The sequence below is a fragment of the Rhizopus delemar genome, genomic scaffold, assembly GCF_000149305.1.
Source record: "Rhizopus delemar RA 99-880 supercont3.7 genomic scaffold, whole genome shotgun sequence".
Taxonomy (NCBI): domain Eukaryota; kingdom Fungi; phylum Mucoromycota; class Mucoromycetes; order Mucorales; family Rhizopodaceae; genus Rhizopus; species Rhizopus delemar.
Window position 1 is genome coordinate 22273 of NW_027137833.1, and position 18675 is coordinate 40947.

The window sequence follows — 18675 nt, forward strand, 5'->3', positions numbered from 1 at the left end:
TTTCAGTTTTTAGCCTCTATGAGCATACACAGCGACTTGGATCATGCAAAAACTTTATGACATACTTGTTGGGCTGTCTATTACATCTCATGAAAGTTTTAACCTCAGACGTTTATGTAACAGTCCGCAAAAGCGATGGAAATGCTGTGGGTTTATTTTTAGAGTTTTTTCCCTTTACTTTTATTATATTATAGATGACTTAATACCGAGTAGAACCACCTTTGGCATTGATTACTGCCTTAATACGCGCAGGCATAGTGTCAATATACCTTCTGCAAACTTCTTTATCAAAGGAGTTCCATTCCTTTTCAACTCTTTCCCACAATTCATGGACACCTTTAGCTTTCTTGTCATATAACGATAGATTCAACTTCAAATGATGCCAAAGATGCTCAATAGGATTAAGGTCAGGACTTTGAGCTGGCCAGTCGTCAATGTAGTTCACCCCATTAGCTTGTAACCATTGGACGGTTGACTTAGAACGATGCTTTGGGTCACCATCGTGCTGAAAATACGCAGTAGACCAATCCATATCATAGTACTCCATAGTTTCCCGGAGCGTTGTATCCAATATCTGTTGGTAAAGATCCGAGTTCATAGTTCCATCGTATATTTGACAGGCATACCCGGGTCCCTCATACGTCATGCACCCCCACATCATCAAACTACCGCCCCCATGCTTAACAGTTACGTCAATATGATGAGGCTTAAGAGGGTCCCCTGGTCTTGACCAATAGTACTTACACCCGTCAGAGCCCCAAATGTTCACTTTTGTTTCATCAGAGAATACTACGCGTCGCCAGTCATCTGTAGTCCAGTTTTGGTGCTTCTTAGCCCATGCTAGCCGTCTCTTCATGTGCTTTGCGGTTAACAATGGCTTTTTGACTTTAATCGCAGCAAAGAAGTTCATCGATTTCAATACGTTTATAGCGGTTTTGTATGAGATGCGATATCCAAGCTCCATGAGTTTGTCATGTACTTCCCTTGCAGTCTTGAGCTGGCCTTGTAAAACTTGAAGCTTGATGAATCTCTTCGTCTGAGCGGACACAACCATCGGTCTACCACGAAGTCCACGCTGTCGGTTTGGGAAAAACTTGTTCGCATAGTTATTAACTGTTGCATACGTGACCCCAAAACGGTTCGCAACCTCCATAGAGCCTTTTCCAGCAAGTAGAGCGGACTTTATATCGTTTTTGATGTCAGCCGAGAGAGATTTAGGCATAACTGAGGTGTTTAAGATATTTAAAAATTAAATGGAAAAAATTACGAAAAAAAGAGAAAAGCGACTCCTTTTATTCTTTTGGAGCCTTTATGAGTCATGATAAGTCATTAAAAGTCCGCGGAGTCTGTCTGTCGGTCCGTGTATCCGACATTTACGGAAGTGAAAAAACTCTAAAAATAAATCTGTCTTCTTTTAGCAGCTGTTGTCGGGTGAATAATCGTCATCTGAGATTGAAAATTTGTCACATTATTTGTTAATATTAGTGCTACATATTTGCAAAATTTCAAGGCAATACACGAATTTGGTAAAACATAACAACCAAAAACGCTGATAACATCATAACGTTTTTAGAGTTTTTTCACCCACTGTATCGTCAATCGCATGCCTAAACGGCTGTCAGAGGAGAAAATAAACGATCACAAACAGGCATTAACCGCATCCACATCAATGTATGATATTTCCAAGGAGCCTGGATTACATTAATCAACTGTTAGTAGATACTCTAGACGACTGTTCTCAAGTAGGACAGTAAACACAGGTGGTAGACCTACAGTAGTCTCCAAAGCGACGAAGCGGTTAATTAAAAGAAAAGTCATGGAATGGGTTCTAAAGGCTTCTAAAGAGGTGTACCGGGAGCTGGTTGGATTTGGCTATGATATCTCATACCAGTCAGAAATTAACGTACTGAAATCAATGGAGTTCCATTTTCTGATAGAAAAAAAGAAGCCATTTCAGACAAAAACGCATACGTAGCATCAGTTAGAACGGGTCAAGGAGCATCAGGATGAGGCAATGAGTGACTGACAGCAAACAGTGTACTTTAATGAGACCAAGCTCAGCGTATAGGGCTTTGATGATGCTGATCGCTATTGGAAACGGCCAAGTGACCTTTTTCAACATCATGACCTGCATTTTGTAATCCAGCATGAAGCTAGCAAATTGATGTCCTGGTGTTGTATAACCTCTGAAGGACCAGGATATGCTTGCTAAATTTACGATGGAAACTTGAACTCGGGTGTTTACCAGCATATTTTGAACACTACTGTCAGGATTAATTATAGACCCGTACACAATATTAGAATCCCTTAACATTCTTTAGTTGAGAGCTTAATAAGTCGAGTTAATTCTTTTATTAAATTACATTCCTCATAATAGTATAAATACCCATAATCTTTATTAAATAAACATCAGTCAATTATCAAGTATTATTCTCTCTATTAGACTGTCCGTCTATTCCTGTCTTTACTTATCTTTGTCTCGTTCTTACTTATCAACTATCGTAAGTCCTATTTGCAGTTCACACCTTCAAGCCCTTAACGCCACCTTCTCTTGTCCTCTTGTAGTTGTCTATCCAAGCTTCTTAGTTCCTGTCCGGTTCTTTCTCTCTCTCTCTCCTCTCTGGCTTGACAAAACAACTTCATTACAACTACGCTTCGTGATAGTATGAAGTACTACAATTTCGACTGGTCCAACATTTAGTTTTAGCATGATAATAACACAAAGCACAAGGCATAATCTACAATAGCCTAGTTATGTAGTCACCAAGAGAGCTATGTTAACTATTGGCCAGCTTAGATCCCCGACTTAAATTCAATCGAGCACGTAGGACATCCATTGAAGTTGAAATTCAACTATTACAAATATAGAGCAAAGAACATGGATGTGTTTTGGGAACGAGTTGATGAAATATGAAATGACTTTCATAAAGATCTTTGCCAAGGACATGTAGATAACATTCCGAAAAGAACTCAAGAGGTTATTAATAGAAAAGTAGGACCAACTAAATATTAATAAATAAGTTCATTCCGTTCAAATTTTCATTTTTTCAAATTTCCAAATTGCGCGCCTCATACTTCCTTCAATACTTATCCAATAGGGCATAAACTCTTTCGGATTTTTCAAGACATGTAGAAGATTTACTATGTGGGAACAGAGGCAGTTTGTGCCATTGTAACAGGATGTGCGCTACAAAAACCAAGAAAAATGGATTCCTTGCAGCAGTTTTGTGACCTACAGTACGTGCAGCAGTAGAGCAACAACAATACATATCGTAACCAGTAATATTATAACACCTAAGTACCAATTGTCTCAGTTTGGTGGAGAAGCTGGGCGTGCACATAAACAAATCATTCAATTCGTACTATAACAAAAAAATTTTTTTACAAGAAAATTTTTTTCAAGGACCGATAAAGTTTGCCAGCGTCAAGGAGAAGGAACTGAGTACAAAAAAAAAGAAAACAATAAAGATAAACACAAGAAGATCCATCCATAAAAAAAAAATACGGTTAAAGAAATCACAAGCGAGAACGGTGATATGTTTAATAATTTCACCACCATCAAGTCTTTTATGGCTAGACCTGAGCCATTTTATGGTGTGAAAGGCGAAAACCCTGGTTCTTGGCTGAGATCCATTGATAGAATAAGAAAAGTGTTTTGCCAAATATGAAATAGAAGACAAAAACTACAAAAAGACGATAGTTGTGAAACTAAAGATTATATATGACTTTATTAATAAAAATATTGAGGGTATTTATACTTTTTGAATGTCTGGGTCTTTACCGCTATTTCAATTGATCGGTTAAAAGAATGATATGGAATATAAGGAAGGATAGTGGATAATCAATAGCCGCTGTCTTCTTGACGAATCAAGGGACAGTGAAGTAAATACTTATTGATCTAATCCATAATTATAAAATAGGATTCAACTGCCGTTATTATAACCAGGTTCCGATATAGTATTTAGAACGCTGATAGGACAACAGGGCAAGATTGGCTATTGCAGAATTCTCACGTTTATTAATAGAGATCTGGTTAGACTATAATTCTGTAGTATCCAAGTTTATCCATGAATGTTCACTCTATTAGTTGTGTGGATACAACAAAAAGGAACAAAGGCCAGTGACCTGGATATTTTGTTGATTGTGGGAACCCTACTAAAGGGAAATGCGGGAATCTGGTGGGAATCCATAGAAGATTATGTTACCACTTGGGGTTGTTGGAGAACAGTAACTGATTGTAGTTGACATTAATGAATATAAGTCTTAATACAAGATCATAATTAAAATAAAATAAAATATAAGTTTATTTAAATAAGATCATACAATCAATTCCAATTAAACATGTTCTTTTAAAATATGTATTGTATTCATGAGAGTTCTTTGATAAGAAGAAGTATCAACTAAAATAACCAAATCCAATCCAATGTCAGCAATATTGCTAATCTTTCACATAATTGAAATAACGCGTAAAATAACGTTATTCAAATCAGTGAGGAATTCCCAGAATAAAAGATAATCTATAACAGACATACAAAAGAACAAATGAAAAGTTTTCATAATCATAAATAGAGATGACACTTGATAAAGCACCTGAAAGAGTAGAAGAACGTTTACAATGCAAGATATCAAGTCATTCACTCAATAAGATATAAATACCTGCCTTCCATTAGAATAATTTTTACTTTAACTTAAACTGAAATAAAGATCAGTCTCAAAAAGTACCCAAACTGTTTCTTGATCTTTGTTTTTACCTTTTCCTTTATTATTTAAACCATTATACAACATTTTACTTTTTGAATTTTGCTCTTTATTTGAAATTTAAAATACGTATGTCTGAAAACACTCTCGGTGAAATTGCTGATGGTACTAGCAATCCTACTGATTCTCCATCTACTGTGAATCCTTCTGTCCAACTGGATACTATGGCCAGTAAATATGCTCACTCTGATATTACTCCTATGGAAGAAGACACTCCTACTCCTGTAACGCCTAAACCTGAAGATGTAGCTCTTAAAAGCATTGGTATGATCAAGGATATGAAAAAACAAGCTTTGGTTCTGTTTGCTGCGTACATGAATTCAAACCAATCTAGTCCTGATAGTCCAGAAACATTGCAAGCTTTGTCGTTGTATAGAGAATTTGAACAGAAGATAGTGGCTGCACAAGAAGCCCATAAATCAATGATCTCTCTTTTTGATGATAAGCAAGACTCAAATGGTTCTGAAATTCTTGGTTCGGTGCGTTTAGTAGTCCCAAATGATTTACCTGTGTTACAATTACGTGGTGAGGCACTGTGGAAGAAAAAGTCAGACCCCTTTGATTCTGCTTATGACTTCTGCAATACGCTTGAAACGGTACTACATGTTCATGGTTTGTCACTTAATTCAAATTGGGAACGCTTATTACCTTTATGCATGAACCCAGAACAAGTCTCTTGGTCCCGTGAAGCCCTAATGCACAAGCGTTACACCTGGAAGGAAGTCCGTCCTATTGTTCTTGACCACTTTGATACTCCGTATCGAAAGTTTTTGCTAATGGTTGAAGTTGGCTCTATGCGTCAAGCTCCTTATGAAAGTAATAGGGAATATTCGAATCGGTTTCAAAAGATGAGAAGAGAAGCGGGTATGGAAGATGGAACCCAACTAGCTGTAACATACTTTGCATCACTTAAACCTTCTGTCAAAACCGTGGCTCAAGTGGCTATATCATCCCGTCTTGGTGCTAAACTCCCTAGCTCAATTAATCAAATAATTGACTTGGTCCTTGCTTCAGGTGAAGATTCTGCTTTTTCAATTAAAAACCCACACAAGCGCAACAGAGGATCTGAAGAAGAACAAGTCTCTCGTGTCTCTTTCGTAAAGACTAATAAAGTTTCAACAGGAACTAGTAAAGTCATGAATGGTATCAAATCGAACAACATAAGCACCAATAAGGGTATTAGTAAACCCAAGCCGTGTACGTACTGTGGTAAAGAATGGAGTAAAGGCCATCGCTGTGAAGAGTTTAAAGAGGCAAAGAAGTCTTTAAATAATGCTAAAGCAAATGAAGGATTTTCTCTCTCCCGTGTCAATCGTATGGCAATTCGCTCCAATAATGATGAAAAATCAGATGATGAAGATGTAACCAACGGCCATTTAAACCGTATGGCTCTTGATTGAAATTTAAAGAATAAAGACATAACTGTTACTCGTGATTTTAAATTGACCAAAGATAATTCTATAAGCTTTCCTATCCTTGTAAATAATATAAAAGCAATGACTATCTTAGATACAGGTGCAAATTTTTCGTCAATTAATAAAAAGTTTTGTCTAGAACATAATTTTCCTATTGTTCCATCTAAGGAAAAAGATGTCATAAAGTTGGCTGATTCTAAATCGACAATTACACGAATTAGTACAATTGAATTAAACATCAGATGTAATGAAAAAAATTATACTCATAACTTCGAAGTAATGAATTTAACAAATAATCATGATATGAGTATAGGTACAGATTTCATGACTAAACTTGGTATTGGTCTTACTGGTTTACCATATAAATGGGATACTGATGAAGTAGACAATATTCAAGCTGCACAATCTAAATATAGTGACAATAGTGAGCTCTTAGAAGAAGTAGATAAGGAAATGTCAGAACTTGAAGACTGCCCTGCAGGAACTCCTGAGCAATTTCAATCTGCTATAAATGATATTAAACCATTGATTCAATTAAATCAAGGCATACCTAGAGGTTCTTTTTGTACAATCCCAGAATCTGTTGTCTCAATTGAAACTCCAGAAAACGTAACATCTTATCGAAGTCCTTACCCGATCGCTTTAGTGTATCATCAAGTAGTACAGGATCAGATTAATGAATGGCTGGAAAATGGTGTCATAAAACGTGCTCCTGCTAACACTGAATGGAATTCGGCTCTAACTGTAGTAAAGAAGACAAATGCCAAGGGAGAAATAACTGGTTACCGTGTATGCCATGACCCTAGACATATTAATGCTCTTTTATCTTCTATTGACCGAATGCCTTTACCAAAAATATCCGAACTCTTTGAAGAACTAAAAGGAGCTTCAGTATATTCAACTCTGGATCTTAAATCCGCATTTAACTCTTTAAGGCTGCGAGAGGATCATGCTCATAAATTAGCTTTCTCATGGAATAATGTACAATACGTGCTAATTGGTACTCCATTTGGTTTGAAACACGTATCTAGTGTGATGCAAAGAACAATGAGTATAGCACTTGAGAATATGCCTTTTGCTAGATGCTTTATCGATGATATAGTAGTCGCATCTACTTCAATTGAAGAACATAAACTACATTTAAAAGCAGTAATAAATAAGCTGACCAAAGTAAATCTCAAATTAAATCCTGATAAATGTAAATTCTTTCAAAATAAGATTAATTTACTTGGTTTTAGAATATCGCCTAAAGGTGTATCCCTTGACGTTCGTAAAGTTGCTAATGTACAAGATTTCCCTGTACCTAAAACAGGAAAGGATATCATGAGATATTGTGGTCTCATAAATTACTTCCGACCTCTTATCCCTAAAGCGTCCACACTCTTGGCTCCGCTAGATGCATTGAGGAATGAAAAATCACTTGAAAAAATATGGAACAGTAAACATCAAACATGCTTTGATAATCTTAAAAAGGTACTTTTGGAAGGAACCATTTTAGCCTATCCCGATTTAAATCGACCTTTCTGTGTTGCCACTGATGCTTCTAACGTTGGTGTGGGTGTCGTTCTATATCAAGTGATTGATGGAAAAATGAAATATATTTCCATGATGGCGAAAAGTCTCTCTAAAAGTGAACGCAACTATTCAGCTACTAAGCGTGAATTATTGGCAGTAGTCTATGCATTAAAAAAGTTCCATAAATATCTCTGGGGTAATCACTTCACTCTATATACGGACCATAAAGCATTAACCTATCTTCACACGCAAAAAATAGCAAACGTAATGCTGATAAATTGGCTGGATACTTTATTAAAGTATGATTTTAACGTCGTTCATCTGCCAGGAATAGATAACATCTTACCTGATACACTTTCTCGTCTCTATGAAATTGAGAATCCTGTCAATGAACTGGGAGGGGATAATGCTCGTCTGCTTAACAGAACAGCTATAAAATTACCTAGTATTAATGACGGTGAATACATAACACCAGCGGATTCAGAAGAACGTAAAGAACTTCTTCTTAAAGAGCATCTAAAAGGACATTTTGGTTCTGATGCAATCTATCGTGCTTTAAAACGTAAAGGTATCTACTGGAATAATCTAAAAGAAGAAGCAGTAGAATTAGTAAAAAGTTGTGTACCCTGTCAACAATTTAACATAATCAAAAAAGGTTATAACCCTTTAAGACCTATAACAGCCACATTACCTGGTGATAGTTGGGGTATCGACTTAGCTGGTCCCATGAAAACTTCCTTGAATGGCAACAATTACTTACTGATTATGGTTGACATTGCTACTCGTTACTGCATATTGAAACCTATCCCTGATAAACAGTCTATGACGATTGTAAAGACATTAATCGATGTATTCTCTAATTATGGTTTTCCTCGTGTACTCCAATCTGATAATGGTGGTGAATTTGTAAATGAGCTTATGCAATTACTTGCTGAAAATGCTGGTTATGATCATAGACTTATATCTAGTTACCATCCCAGAGCTAATGGTGTAAGTGAACGTTGGGTACAAAGTGCTGTAAAAGCCATAAAGAAACAAGTCGAAGGTGCTAAAGCAGACTGGGATTTATATGTTCCTTCTACACAACTCTACCTAAATAGTAAATATAATGAACGTACTAAGACGCCACCCTTCACTTTAATGTTCGGTCGTAATCCAAATGACTTTGAAGATTTCAGTCAGGAAAAAAATGAAGCAACTAAGGAAGAATTAAATACAGAACTTTTAAAAAATATAAAAAAGATGACAGAAATTGTATTTCCTGCTATATACGAAAGAACAAAAATAATAACAAACAAACAAAAGGAAAAATTTGATGCGTCACATAAACTTGTATCAATCCCCGAAAATAGTTATGTAATGGTAACAGTAAATTATAAAACAAATAAGCTTGATGCTCCATATGAGGGACCTTATAAAGTTAAAAGGATCACCCAAGGTGGATCATATGTGCTTGAAGATGAAAAAGGAGATTTATTACCTAAAAACTACCCACCATCCGCACTCAAGATGATATCACAGGATGAAGTAATATCCTCAAATAAATTCTATCAAGTTGAAGCCATCTTAGCACATAAAAAAGCTAAAGGAAAATATATTTATAAGTGTAGATGGAAAGGTTATGATGAGAGTGAAGATACCTGGGAACCTGCATCTCACTTTGCAGACCTTAAATTCATAACTGAATATTGGCAAAGAATTGGTATTGTACCTGAAGACATCAAAACAAAATATAAAATTCTTGATAAAAAAGAAAAATCAAACAATACAAATAAGGAATCTAATCCTCAGTCAAGTAAACGTAAAATATCAATAGACTTAAAAGAAACCAGCTACTCTTCCACAACAATTGATGAGAAGAATAAGAGCCAAGGTAGACGTAAAAGATCTAAACGGTATTAATCATACCTGGGAGGGGATTATGTTGTAGAACAGTAACTGATTGTAGTTGACATTAATGAATATAAGTCTTAATACAAGATCATAATTAAAATAAAATAAAATATAAGTTTATTTAAATAAGATCATACAATCAATTCCAATTAAACATGTTCTTTTAGAATATGTATTGTATTCATGAGAGTTCTTTGATAAGAAGAAGTATCAACTAAAATAACCAAATCCAATCCAATGTCAGGAATATTGCTAATCTTTCACATAATTGAAATAACGCGTAAAATAACGTTATTCAATTCAGTGAGGAATTCCCAGAATAAAAGATAATCTATGACAGACATACAAAAGAACAAATGAAAAGTTTTCATAATCATAATTATAGATAACACTTGCTAAAGTACCTGAATATTAGAAGAACGATAACAATAGAAGATATCAAGCCACTCACTCAATAAGATATAAATACCTGCCTTCCATTAGAATAATTTTTACTTTAACTTAAACTGAAATAAAGATCAGTCTCAAAAAGTATCCAAACTGTTTCTTGATCTTTGTTTTTACCTTTCCTTTTACTACTTAAACCATTATACAGCACATTTTCCCACCTACTGTAGTTGCTCGAGTGTTCAATTTGAAGCTTCGTCAATCCTTGCATGACCTTAAGAAAAAGAAAATCTTTTGGCAATTACAAAGGTCTAATCCGAACGATTGAATACCAAAAAAGAGGCTTGCCTCATTGCCATCTTTTGCTGTTTCTTGAAGGTGATGATAGCGTATTTCGTAATCCCGAGAAGATTGATGAAGTGATTTGCGCTGAGCTGCCATCCGACGATGATCCTGAGCTTCTAGACTTAGTCTCTGGACAAATGATGCATGGCCCTTGTGGAAATATCAATCCCAAATGTCCATGCATGGTTTCTGATGCATACGGTGTTTTGAAATGCTCTAAAAGCTTTCCAAATCCTTTTCAACCCACCACTACTGTTATGCCGGACTCATATCCCTTATATCGTAGATGACTGGATGGAAGATCTCATCGTGTTCAAATCAAGGATAAAGAAACAAATGGAATGATGTCTGTATACTTGACCAATCAACATGCTGTACCTTACAATCCATTTCTTACCAAGAAATACAAAGCACACATACAGTGGGTGGACTAATTGTCCCAGTGTTTCAACTTTTTTTACTTTCGACTCCATAACTCAACCAATTTTTAGGCTATGTGGCTAGCTCTATGCTCATTAGGAAGGTCGCAGTTCGTACTACATCATATCAAAAACTCGGATTTCGGAGATTACGCAGTCTGAGTTAATCAGCAATAGAAAAAAACCACCGCACTGGGACAATTTTTCCGTTTGAACATAAATTTTATTTAATAGCGGGTATATCCCCCTTTAGCTTTAATAACTGCTTTGTAACGATCAGGCATGCTATCTATATATCGTCTACACTCATCCACTGTAAAAGTATTCCATTCTTTTTCAATTCTTTCCCATAACTTATGTACACCTTTGGCCTTAGTGTCATATACACTCAGCTTGAGTTTAAGGTGATGCCATACGTGTTCAATAGGCTTTAAATCGGGAATTTGGGCTGGCCAGCTATAGATATGATCACTGTTGAAGTTATTATCCACAAACCATTGCTTAGCAAGCTTCGAAGTGTGCTTAGGATCCTTATCTTGTTGAAAATAGATATCCTCAGGATTGTATCCATAGTACTTTAAGCTTTCCATAAGGGTAGTTTCTAAGATATTCACATAATTTATAGCTTTCATACTTCTACCATGTATCCAACAAGCATACTCAGGTCCACTGTGAGTGATACAACCCCATACCATGACACTTCCTTGGCCACCTTTTACTGTAGGATCTCAGTGATGAGGCTGTAATGCATCGTCTGGTCGACTCCAGTAATATTTGCAGCCGTCTGACCCGAAAACATTGCCTTAGTCTCATCACTAAGCACCATACGCCTCCAATCATCGGTTGTCCAGAACTTGTGAGCAATTGCCCATGCTAAACGTCGTTCCTTGTGCTGCTTATTGAGCAAAGGCTTCTTGGCTTTAATTTTAGCTCTGAAGTTCATACTTTTAAGAAGCTTTAAGGCTCCATAATAGCTAATAGTATACCCCAAACCATTCAGATACTGATGTACTGCTTTGGCTGTCTTGAACTCACCCTTTATTACTTGTCTACGGATGTATGACTTGGTAGTTTCACCAATAGTTGCTCTTCGACCAGGGGCTGCCTTCATTCTGTTTGAAAAGAACTAGTTGACATACCTATCTAAAGTGGAATTTTTCAACCTGGGAATGCGTTTCATAACTTGTTCATATGTCATGTTACTAGCCAAGAGCAATTGGATTTGATTTTGAGCAGATTTGCTGATAGTACGAGTCATTTGAGGCAAGATAAAGTTGAGAAAGTACAGTATAGAAAGAGACTAAAAATATTGTAAAAAAAACCGACAACGTAAGGCTATTTATACTTTACATTAAAGGTATGAGTCATAGATTGTCATAGATAAGGTTGGTATGCAAATTCCGGTGATTTATGATTGATAAGAAAGCGATGTTTGGAATGGATAGCAAAATAAGCGGGTAGCGGAAAAATTGTCCCAGTGCGGTGGTTTTTTTCTATTGCTAATTAACTCAGACTGCGTAATCTCCGAAATCCGAGTTTTTGATATGATGTAGTACGAACTGCGACCTTCCTAATGAGCATAGAGCTAGACACATAGCCTAAAAATTGGTTGAGTTATGGAGTCGAAAGTAAAAAAAGTTGAAACACTGGGACAATTAGTCCACCCACTGTAAATGTTGAATTGTGTGGTAGTATTGATGCTATCAAGTATATAAACAAATATGTTTATAAAGGCCCTGAACGTACCACAGTACATCTAAAAAATGAAAATGGTGAGATTGAAAGGTATCTTACAAGCAGATATATCGGACCTACTGAAGCTGTATGGCGATTATTTGAATATGCTATGCATGAAGAGGACCCCTCGGTCACTTCACTTGCTATTCATTTAGAGAATGAGCGACCTGTGTATTTCGATCCTGAATTAGGTGCTGAAGAGATACAGCAAACTTTGGATAACACTTATTCAACTTTGTTGGGGTTTTTCAAATACAACTTGACACATGATGATGGACGTGGTTATTTGTATCAAGAATTTCCATCTCATTACATTTGGAAAAAGAAAGAAAGAATATGGCAAGCCAGAAAAAAAGCCTATGCTGTAGGCAGAATGTACTACTGTACACCCACTGCTGGCGAAAGATTTTTCCTGCGGTTGTTGCTCACTGTCGTTCGGGGTCCTACTTCGTTTGACAATTTAAAAACTGTCAACGGTGTAGTATATTCTACTTTTCGAGAGGCATGTCAAGCATTGCACCTGATTGAAGATGATCAAGATTGGTTTAAATGCTTTTCAGAAGCTGTTGAATTCGTTTCAGGATCAAGTTTGCGTTCCCTTTTTGTTTCTGCTTTATTGTTTCAAGAATTGAATGGACCCAAAGCCCTTTGGGATCGTTTCTGCTTGAATATCTGTGATGATTTGGATGTTCGCATTGCACAATTGGGACTTCTCAATCAACTGCGTAGTGATGATACATCAAATACCTTCCATCAAAACCTGACTAAACTTTATTATGGTCTATATCTACTTGAGCAAGCTCTCATAGATGCTGGTAAGACTCTGACAGATTTTAATATGCCTGGACCACTATTTCATTGGCGATCGCTAATGGAACAGATCAGCACGATTAACAGTAATGTGATTATCTGTAATGAAGTTGTTTTGTCAAGCCAGAGAGGAGAGAGAGAGAAAGAACCGGACAGGAACTAAGAAGCTTGGATAGACAACTACAAGAGGACAAGAGAAGGTGGTGTTAAGGGCTTGAAGGTGTGAACTGCAAATAGGACTTACGATAGTTGATAAGTAAGAACGAGACAAAGATAAGTAAAGACAGGAATAGACGGACAGTCTAATAGAGAGAATAATATTTGATAATTGACTAATGTTTATTTAAATAAAAGATTATGGGTATTTATACTATTATGAGGAATGTGGAATATGGTTCTTATTAAATTGAGGGTTTTGTTTATAATTAAAAAGAATGTGCCCTAAGGGCCGATAATGTCATGACATTATCCAAGCTGAAGTTGCATATGATAGAAATGTCGAGGAACAGAATTATCAACAAAAGATATCTATGATGAATATTGGTCAAAAGGCTGTATTTGATGAGATAATTGATAGTATATCAAGCTGTTAAGGATGCATAAGATTATAGTCACTTTATTTTAGTAAAAGGAATCGGATATGATCCTGAATAGTATGTTGACATAACTTGGAATCATTTATAACATTATTCCCAACACAGATCAATAAAAGACTTTGATTAGATTTTTATATTAAGCTTTATTCATATTAACTTCACACAGTCAAATGTATGGCGTGGTTGTAATATAGTTTATTGATGATATGAGCATGTTGAATAAGGAATGACAATTACTTACCGGATCATCATTAAGTCATGTAAACATTTATCCTAACTGAGATATTATTATTAGCCGTAATATCCATTCACGGAACTAGAGGATTTTATATTCATCCGTACCGTCTCCTAAATAGTCCTTCATCCAGAGTTATCTGAAACCATCCCAATAGCATAATTGACAATACAAGATAGGAGCAGGCTAAACTAATAATTAGAAATAGTAATCATCTATTCTGTCGAATTGATCATAAATCTGTCCTAATTCTTTATCCGTATCATGTCTATAAATACTCTCACTTTTTACATGTAGAATTATTTTTCATATTCAATCTTAGTTATCTTAACTTAATAAAGAGATACCAAGTTCTAACAGTATTTCTTTATCTTTGTTGTTATACTACTTTTACCTAAAACCCCCTATCCTAAACACAAGCAATCCTAATACTGCTCACTTTTTTCTTCAAGGACCTGCCGGTACTGGCAAAACTTTTGTTTACAACACCCTTTGTCATTACTTTAGACGACAAGGAAAGATTGTTGTTTGTGTTGATTCATCTGGTATTGCTTCTCTTTTGCTTCCTGGTGGTCGTACATCATATTCTCGCTTCAAGGTTCCTCTCAACATCTATCCTGATTCGGTTTGTCTAATCAAAAAAAAATAGTGACCTTGCTGCCATGTTAAGGCAATGTAGCTTGAAAATTTGGGACGAAGTTCCTATGCAGCACAGACATTGTTTTGAGGCTGTCAGTAGAACTTTGCAAGACATTTGCTCAAATTTCGACTCGCTCTTTGGTGGTATCCCTGTTGTCTTGGGAGGTGACTTTGCCCAAATTGGACCTGTTGTCAAGAATGGTCAACGCCATCATATAGTCGAAGCTTCATTAGCAAAATCAATAGAAATTTGGCCAAATCTAAAAAAGCTCAAGCTCATAGAAAACATGCGCCTATCTGGTAGTAGCCCTATTGACCAATCATTTTCACAATGGATTTGTAGTTTATCTTATGATTCCCTTCTAAATGGAAAAATATTCTTACCACGTTATATTGCGCAATATCACTCTCCTACCACGTTTGTCGATTCCACTTATCCAAAAGAAACTATGCAGCAAATTTTAGATCCTGAATTTTTTCAAGAAAGGACTATTATTGCACCAAAAAATTATTTAGTAGATGAGATCAATAGATATGTTTTAGACCAATTGCCTGGCAACAAAATTTCATTGTTTGCTGTTGATCGCGTTGTTGTATAGTGGTAATAATAATTTAGGAAAAGGTAGAAACAAAAATAAAGGAACAGTTTGGGTACTTTTTGAGACTGATCTTTATTTCAGTTTTTAAGTTTAAGTAAAAATTATTCTAATGGAAGGCAGGTATTTATATCTTATTGAGTGAGTGGCTTGATATCTTCTATTATAATCGTTCTTCTAATATTCAGGTACTTTAGCAAGTGTTATCTATAATTATGATTATGAAAACTTTTCATTTGTTCCTTTGTATGTCTGTCATAGATTATCTTTTATTCTGGGAATTCCTCACTGAATTGAATAACGTTATTTTACGCGTTATTTCAATTATGTGAAAGATTAGCAATATTTCTGACATTGGATTGGATTTGGTTATTTTATTTGATACTTCTTCTTATCAAAGAACTCTCACGAATACGATACATATTCTAAAAGAACATGTTTAATTGGAATTGATTGTATGATCTTATTTAAATAAACTTATATTTTATTTTATTTTAATTACGATCTTGTATTAAGACTTATATTCATTAATGTCAACTACAATCAGTTACTGTTCTACAACACGCGTTACTCAAGAAGACTCAACTGGCTCTGAGGACCGCCAAATGCCTACTGAATACCTTCAAACCTTAAATCCTCATGGACTGCCTCCTTCTGTTTTAGAATTAAAAGTTGGAATGCCTGTCATGATATTAAGAAATATCAATGTAGAAAAAGGTTTATGCAATGGAACACGAGTAACTGTCTTGGGTATTGGCGAATTTCTTTCGAAAGTAAAACTACCAGGTGTTGATGGCCGTGTTGAAGTAGTTCCACATTTCACTCTGTCTACTCTTGAAAATGAGTATCCTTTCACTTTGACTAGAAAGCAATTTCCAGTAAGGCCCTCATTTGCAATGACTATCAACAAATCACAAGGGCAATCCCTTAAAATTGTTGGAGTTGATCTTCGCTTACCCGTTTTTACTCATGGCCAGCTATATGTCGCCTTATCAAGAGTAACATCTGTGTCTGGACTTTCTGTATTGCTTGATAAAAAAAAAGGCGTCAATTCAACTAAGACAGAAAACATTGTTTATCCTGAAATTTTACTTCGCTAATATCAAAGCGATGATCCAAATCAATTTACATCTGATCACTATATATAGCTTTTTTCTTACTGTTAAAACACACATGTTGCCTTATAAACAATGTTATTATTATTATTATTATTATTATTATTATTATCAATAACATTGCATTTTATCAATGCTCAATTAACTGGTGTGGGTGGTGGGTGGTGGATGGTGGGGGGGGAAGCCAGGATCCGAGCCGTGAGGCGATGACGGCCGTTAAACGAGCGTAGCGAGTAGGTCGGCTAGTTTTAATATACTTCTTTTAGTTGTGATTATTCAATGTCCGTTATGATCAGACTCTGTTCTACAACAACCGTCACCGTCATTCCAACCAGGGCAAAGATTCCTCGATTGGCTATCCTCTTCCCCTCACTAGTAACATTCACTTGTGTCCTTCACTCTCCCTCCCATATCTTTTTTACCCTTGATCCCCAAAGGGGTTTTTAGCTTCCATTAAACTTTTTATTGATCTGATCAGGGCGAAAACGATGCAATATTAGACGTCATGCGTTCAAAATAGTCATTGATTTTTATAAATAAAAATCAAATTTAAACGTATAACAGCAGTAACTTATAATTTAATACAGACTATAAAATTTTCAAATAGTAAGTAATTTTAGTCTTACTACACATTTTAAACTATTTGGTTATATTTATCATAATATTTGTTTATACGTCTTTGGGTTTTGTGCTATGATTAAAGCGTATGAGGGGTTTAATCTATGAATGCTTATTAATAAACTCCCTCCTGATTCTTTTTACTAGACAAAACTTTTATTCTATACAAAGGTCAAACATGAGGAATGTATAGTCATTATAGTTCGCGAAAAGGTGCTTATACAACTATTGGGATAAAATACTGTTATTAATATGCAAACATACGAAATGACATAGCAAAAACAAATTTAGTTTCATGTTTTATTTTAATAGTACTGTTCTCAAAAAGTCGCTTTTATAGAAGAGAAACAATATACATTTTTTCAAAACTTTATTCTATTTTAAAAGCTTGAATTTTCAATGAATGAAAATACAATAAAAGATAAACAAGCATTTTAGCACTAAACACTCGATATGAAAAACATAAAAAAAAGGTAAGAATACAATTTAAGCATATTTTTTATGTTTATCATGCATCAAGTAGCATAGCCCAGTTACCAATCAAGTTGGACAATAACATTATCATTGTATATAAAACTGTAGGGCTTTATTAAGAAATAGTAACTTAACCATTCAGCTTCTTCCATTGAGAATTCATTGCTAATAAAGAGGTGGTCATACTAGATAACCTTATATTAGATATTGCGCATATTTAAATTTATACCATCTATTACCCAGCTAAACCAACAATTCCTTCATCAGCCTTAAGCAAGCCTAATCCTGCAAGAGGAATAATTGCATCTACAGCATCTTGAACAAACTGATATTTGGTGTTGTGTTTATCTCTATTATAATCATCGTTTGAATGAACAATCATCATATAAATACATGTTTATTTTTACTTACTTAGCTAACGCCTTTTCTTGAGCCTTTAATTCAGTTACTTTCGCTTCAGGTTTTTCTTCAGAGTTGACAAGGGCTGTGCGTGATTTCTCAAGCATATGCTCACGAATACTCAACTGTCTAAATTTATATAAACCTGAGAGTAAGGAGGCAATCAGGGCTCCAAGCCAACATCTTTGACCGAACTCCGTAATTTGTTTAATATTTTTAGGTTTATAAAAGCTAATAGCATTTGACTATGGCTCATAAAGTTAGCAATTCCCTTTTTTAAATAATGATAGTATCAGCAGTTACCAAAACAAAAGCTTCAGAAAGATAATAAAAGAACATACCCGCTTGTTTAGCTATAGCAGTATAACGCAAAATTTCATCTTTAATAGCTAAGCTTTTGACACCCACTTGAGCAAACTCAACAGGTTTCAAGAGACGAAAAAACTTGCGGCCATTACCAAGATGACTTTTTAAATCAATCCATCGTTGAATCGTGTCCTTGGGCGCACCATTACGAAATAAATAATATGCATAAAAGCGGGCAAAGTATTGGACAAGACGACATAATTTTTCTCTACCAACTGTAGTATTCAAGTAACGATTGAAAGCATCGACATTTTCATGATTGAGAACCATTTTGTATTAATAAGTGAAAAAACAACGTAAAATTATATAAAATGCATATGAAAATAAAGGAGAACAATAATCACATGAAATCGTGACA

General features: G+C 35.3%; 9 protein-coding genes across 9 annotated transcripts; 5 read left to right on the forward strand and 4 right to left on the reverse strand.

Moving 5' to 3' along the window:
- Nucleotides 1-199: 199 nt before the first annotated feature.
- On the reverse strand, nt 200-1222 carry RO3G_09199 (uncharacterized protein; the record flags this gene model as incomplete). Its single annotated transcript, XM_067663784.1, has 1 exon — nt 200-1222. The coding sequence occupies one exon, from the start codon at nt 1220-1222 to the stop codon at nt 200-202; it is 1023 nt and encodes a 340-aa protein (XP_067519885.1).
- A 1590-nt stretch (nt 1223-2812) lies between these two features.
- On the reverse strand, nt 2813-3171 carry RO3G_09200 (uncharacterized protein; the record flags this gene model as incomplete). The annotated part of the gene is made up of 2 exons (XM_067663785.1): nt 2813-3002; nt 3143-3171. The coding sequence occupies 2 exons, from the start codon at nt 3169-3171 to the stop codon at nt 2813-2815; spliced, it is 219 nt and encodes a 72-aa protein (XP_067519886.1).
- A 1658-nt stretch (nt 3172-4829) lies between these two features.
- Nucleotides 4830-6158, forward strand: RO3G_09201 (uncharacterized protein; the record flags this gene model as incomplete). The annotated part of the gene is made up of 1 exon (XM_067663786.1): nt 4830-6158. The coding sequence occupies one exon, from the start codon at nt 4830-4832 to the stop codon at nt 6156-6158; it is 1329 nt and encodes a 442-aa protein (XP_067519887.1).
- A 318-nt stretch (nt 6159-6476) lies between these two features.
- Nucleotides 6477-9590, forward strand: RO3G_09202 (uncharacterized protein; the record flags this gene model as incomplete). The annotated part of the gene is made up of 1 exon (XM_067663787.1): nt 6477-9590. The coding sequence occupies one exon, from the start codon at nt 6477-6479 to the stop codon at nt 9588-9590; it is 3114 nt and encodes a 1037-aa protein (XP_067519888.1).
- A 1857-nt stretch (nt 9591-11447) lies between these two features.
- On the reverse strand, nt 11448-11990 carry RO3G_09203 (uncharacterized protein; the record flags this gene model as incomplete). Its single annotated transcript, XM_067663788.1, has 2 exons — nt 11448-11844; nt 11896-11990. 2 exons carry the CDS (start codon nt 11988-11990, stop codon nt 11448-11450), a joined length of 492 nt encoding a protein of 163 aa, XP_067519889.1.
- Nucleotides 11991-12842: 852 nt separating this feature from the next.
- RO3G_09204 (uncharacterized protein) lies at nt 12843-13505 on the forward strand (the record flags this gene model as incomplete). Its single annotated transcript, XM_067663789.1, has 2 exons — nt 12843-13284; nt 13456-13505. 2 exons carry the CDS (start codon nt 12843-12845, stop codon nt 13503-13505), a joined length of 492 nt encoding a protein of 163 aa, XP_067519890.1.
- Nucleotides 13506-14772: 1267 nt separating this feature from the next.
- On the forward strand, nt 14773-15348 carry RO3G_09205 (uncharacterized protein; the record flags this gene model as incomplete). Its single annotated transcript, XM_067663790.1, has 1 exon — nt 14773-15348. One exon carries the CDS (start codon nt 14773-14775, stop codon nt 15346-15348), a length of 576 nt encoding a protein of 191 aa, XP_067519891.1.
- A 602-nt stretch (nt 15349-15950) lies between these two features.
- RO3G_09206 (uncharacterized protein) lies at nt 15951-16445 on the forward strand (the record flags this gene model as incomplete). The annotated part of the gene is made up of 1 exon (XM_067663791.1): nt 15951-16445. The coding sequence occupies one exon, from the start codon at nt 15951-15953 to the stop codon at nt 16443-16445; it is 495 nt and encodes a 164-aa protein (XP_067519892.1).
- A 1141-nt stretch (nt 16446-17586) lies between these two features.
- On the reverse strand, nt 17587-18587 carry RO3G_09207 (uncharacterized protein; the record flags this gene model as incomplete). Its single annotated transcript, XM_067663792.1, has 4 exons — nt 17587-17662; nt 17792-17902; nt 17964-18145; nt 18255-18587. The coding sequence occupies 4 exons, from the start codon at nt 18585-18587 to the stop codon at nt 17587-17589; spliced, it is 702 nt and encodes a 233-aa protein (XP_067519893.1).
- Between the last annotated feature and the right edge of the window lie 88 nt (nt 18588-18675).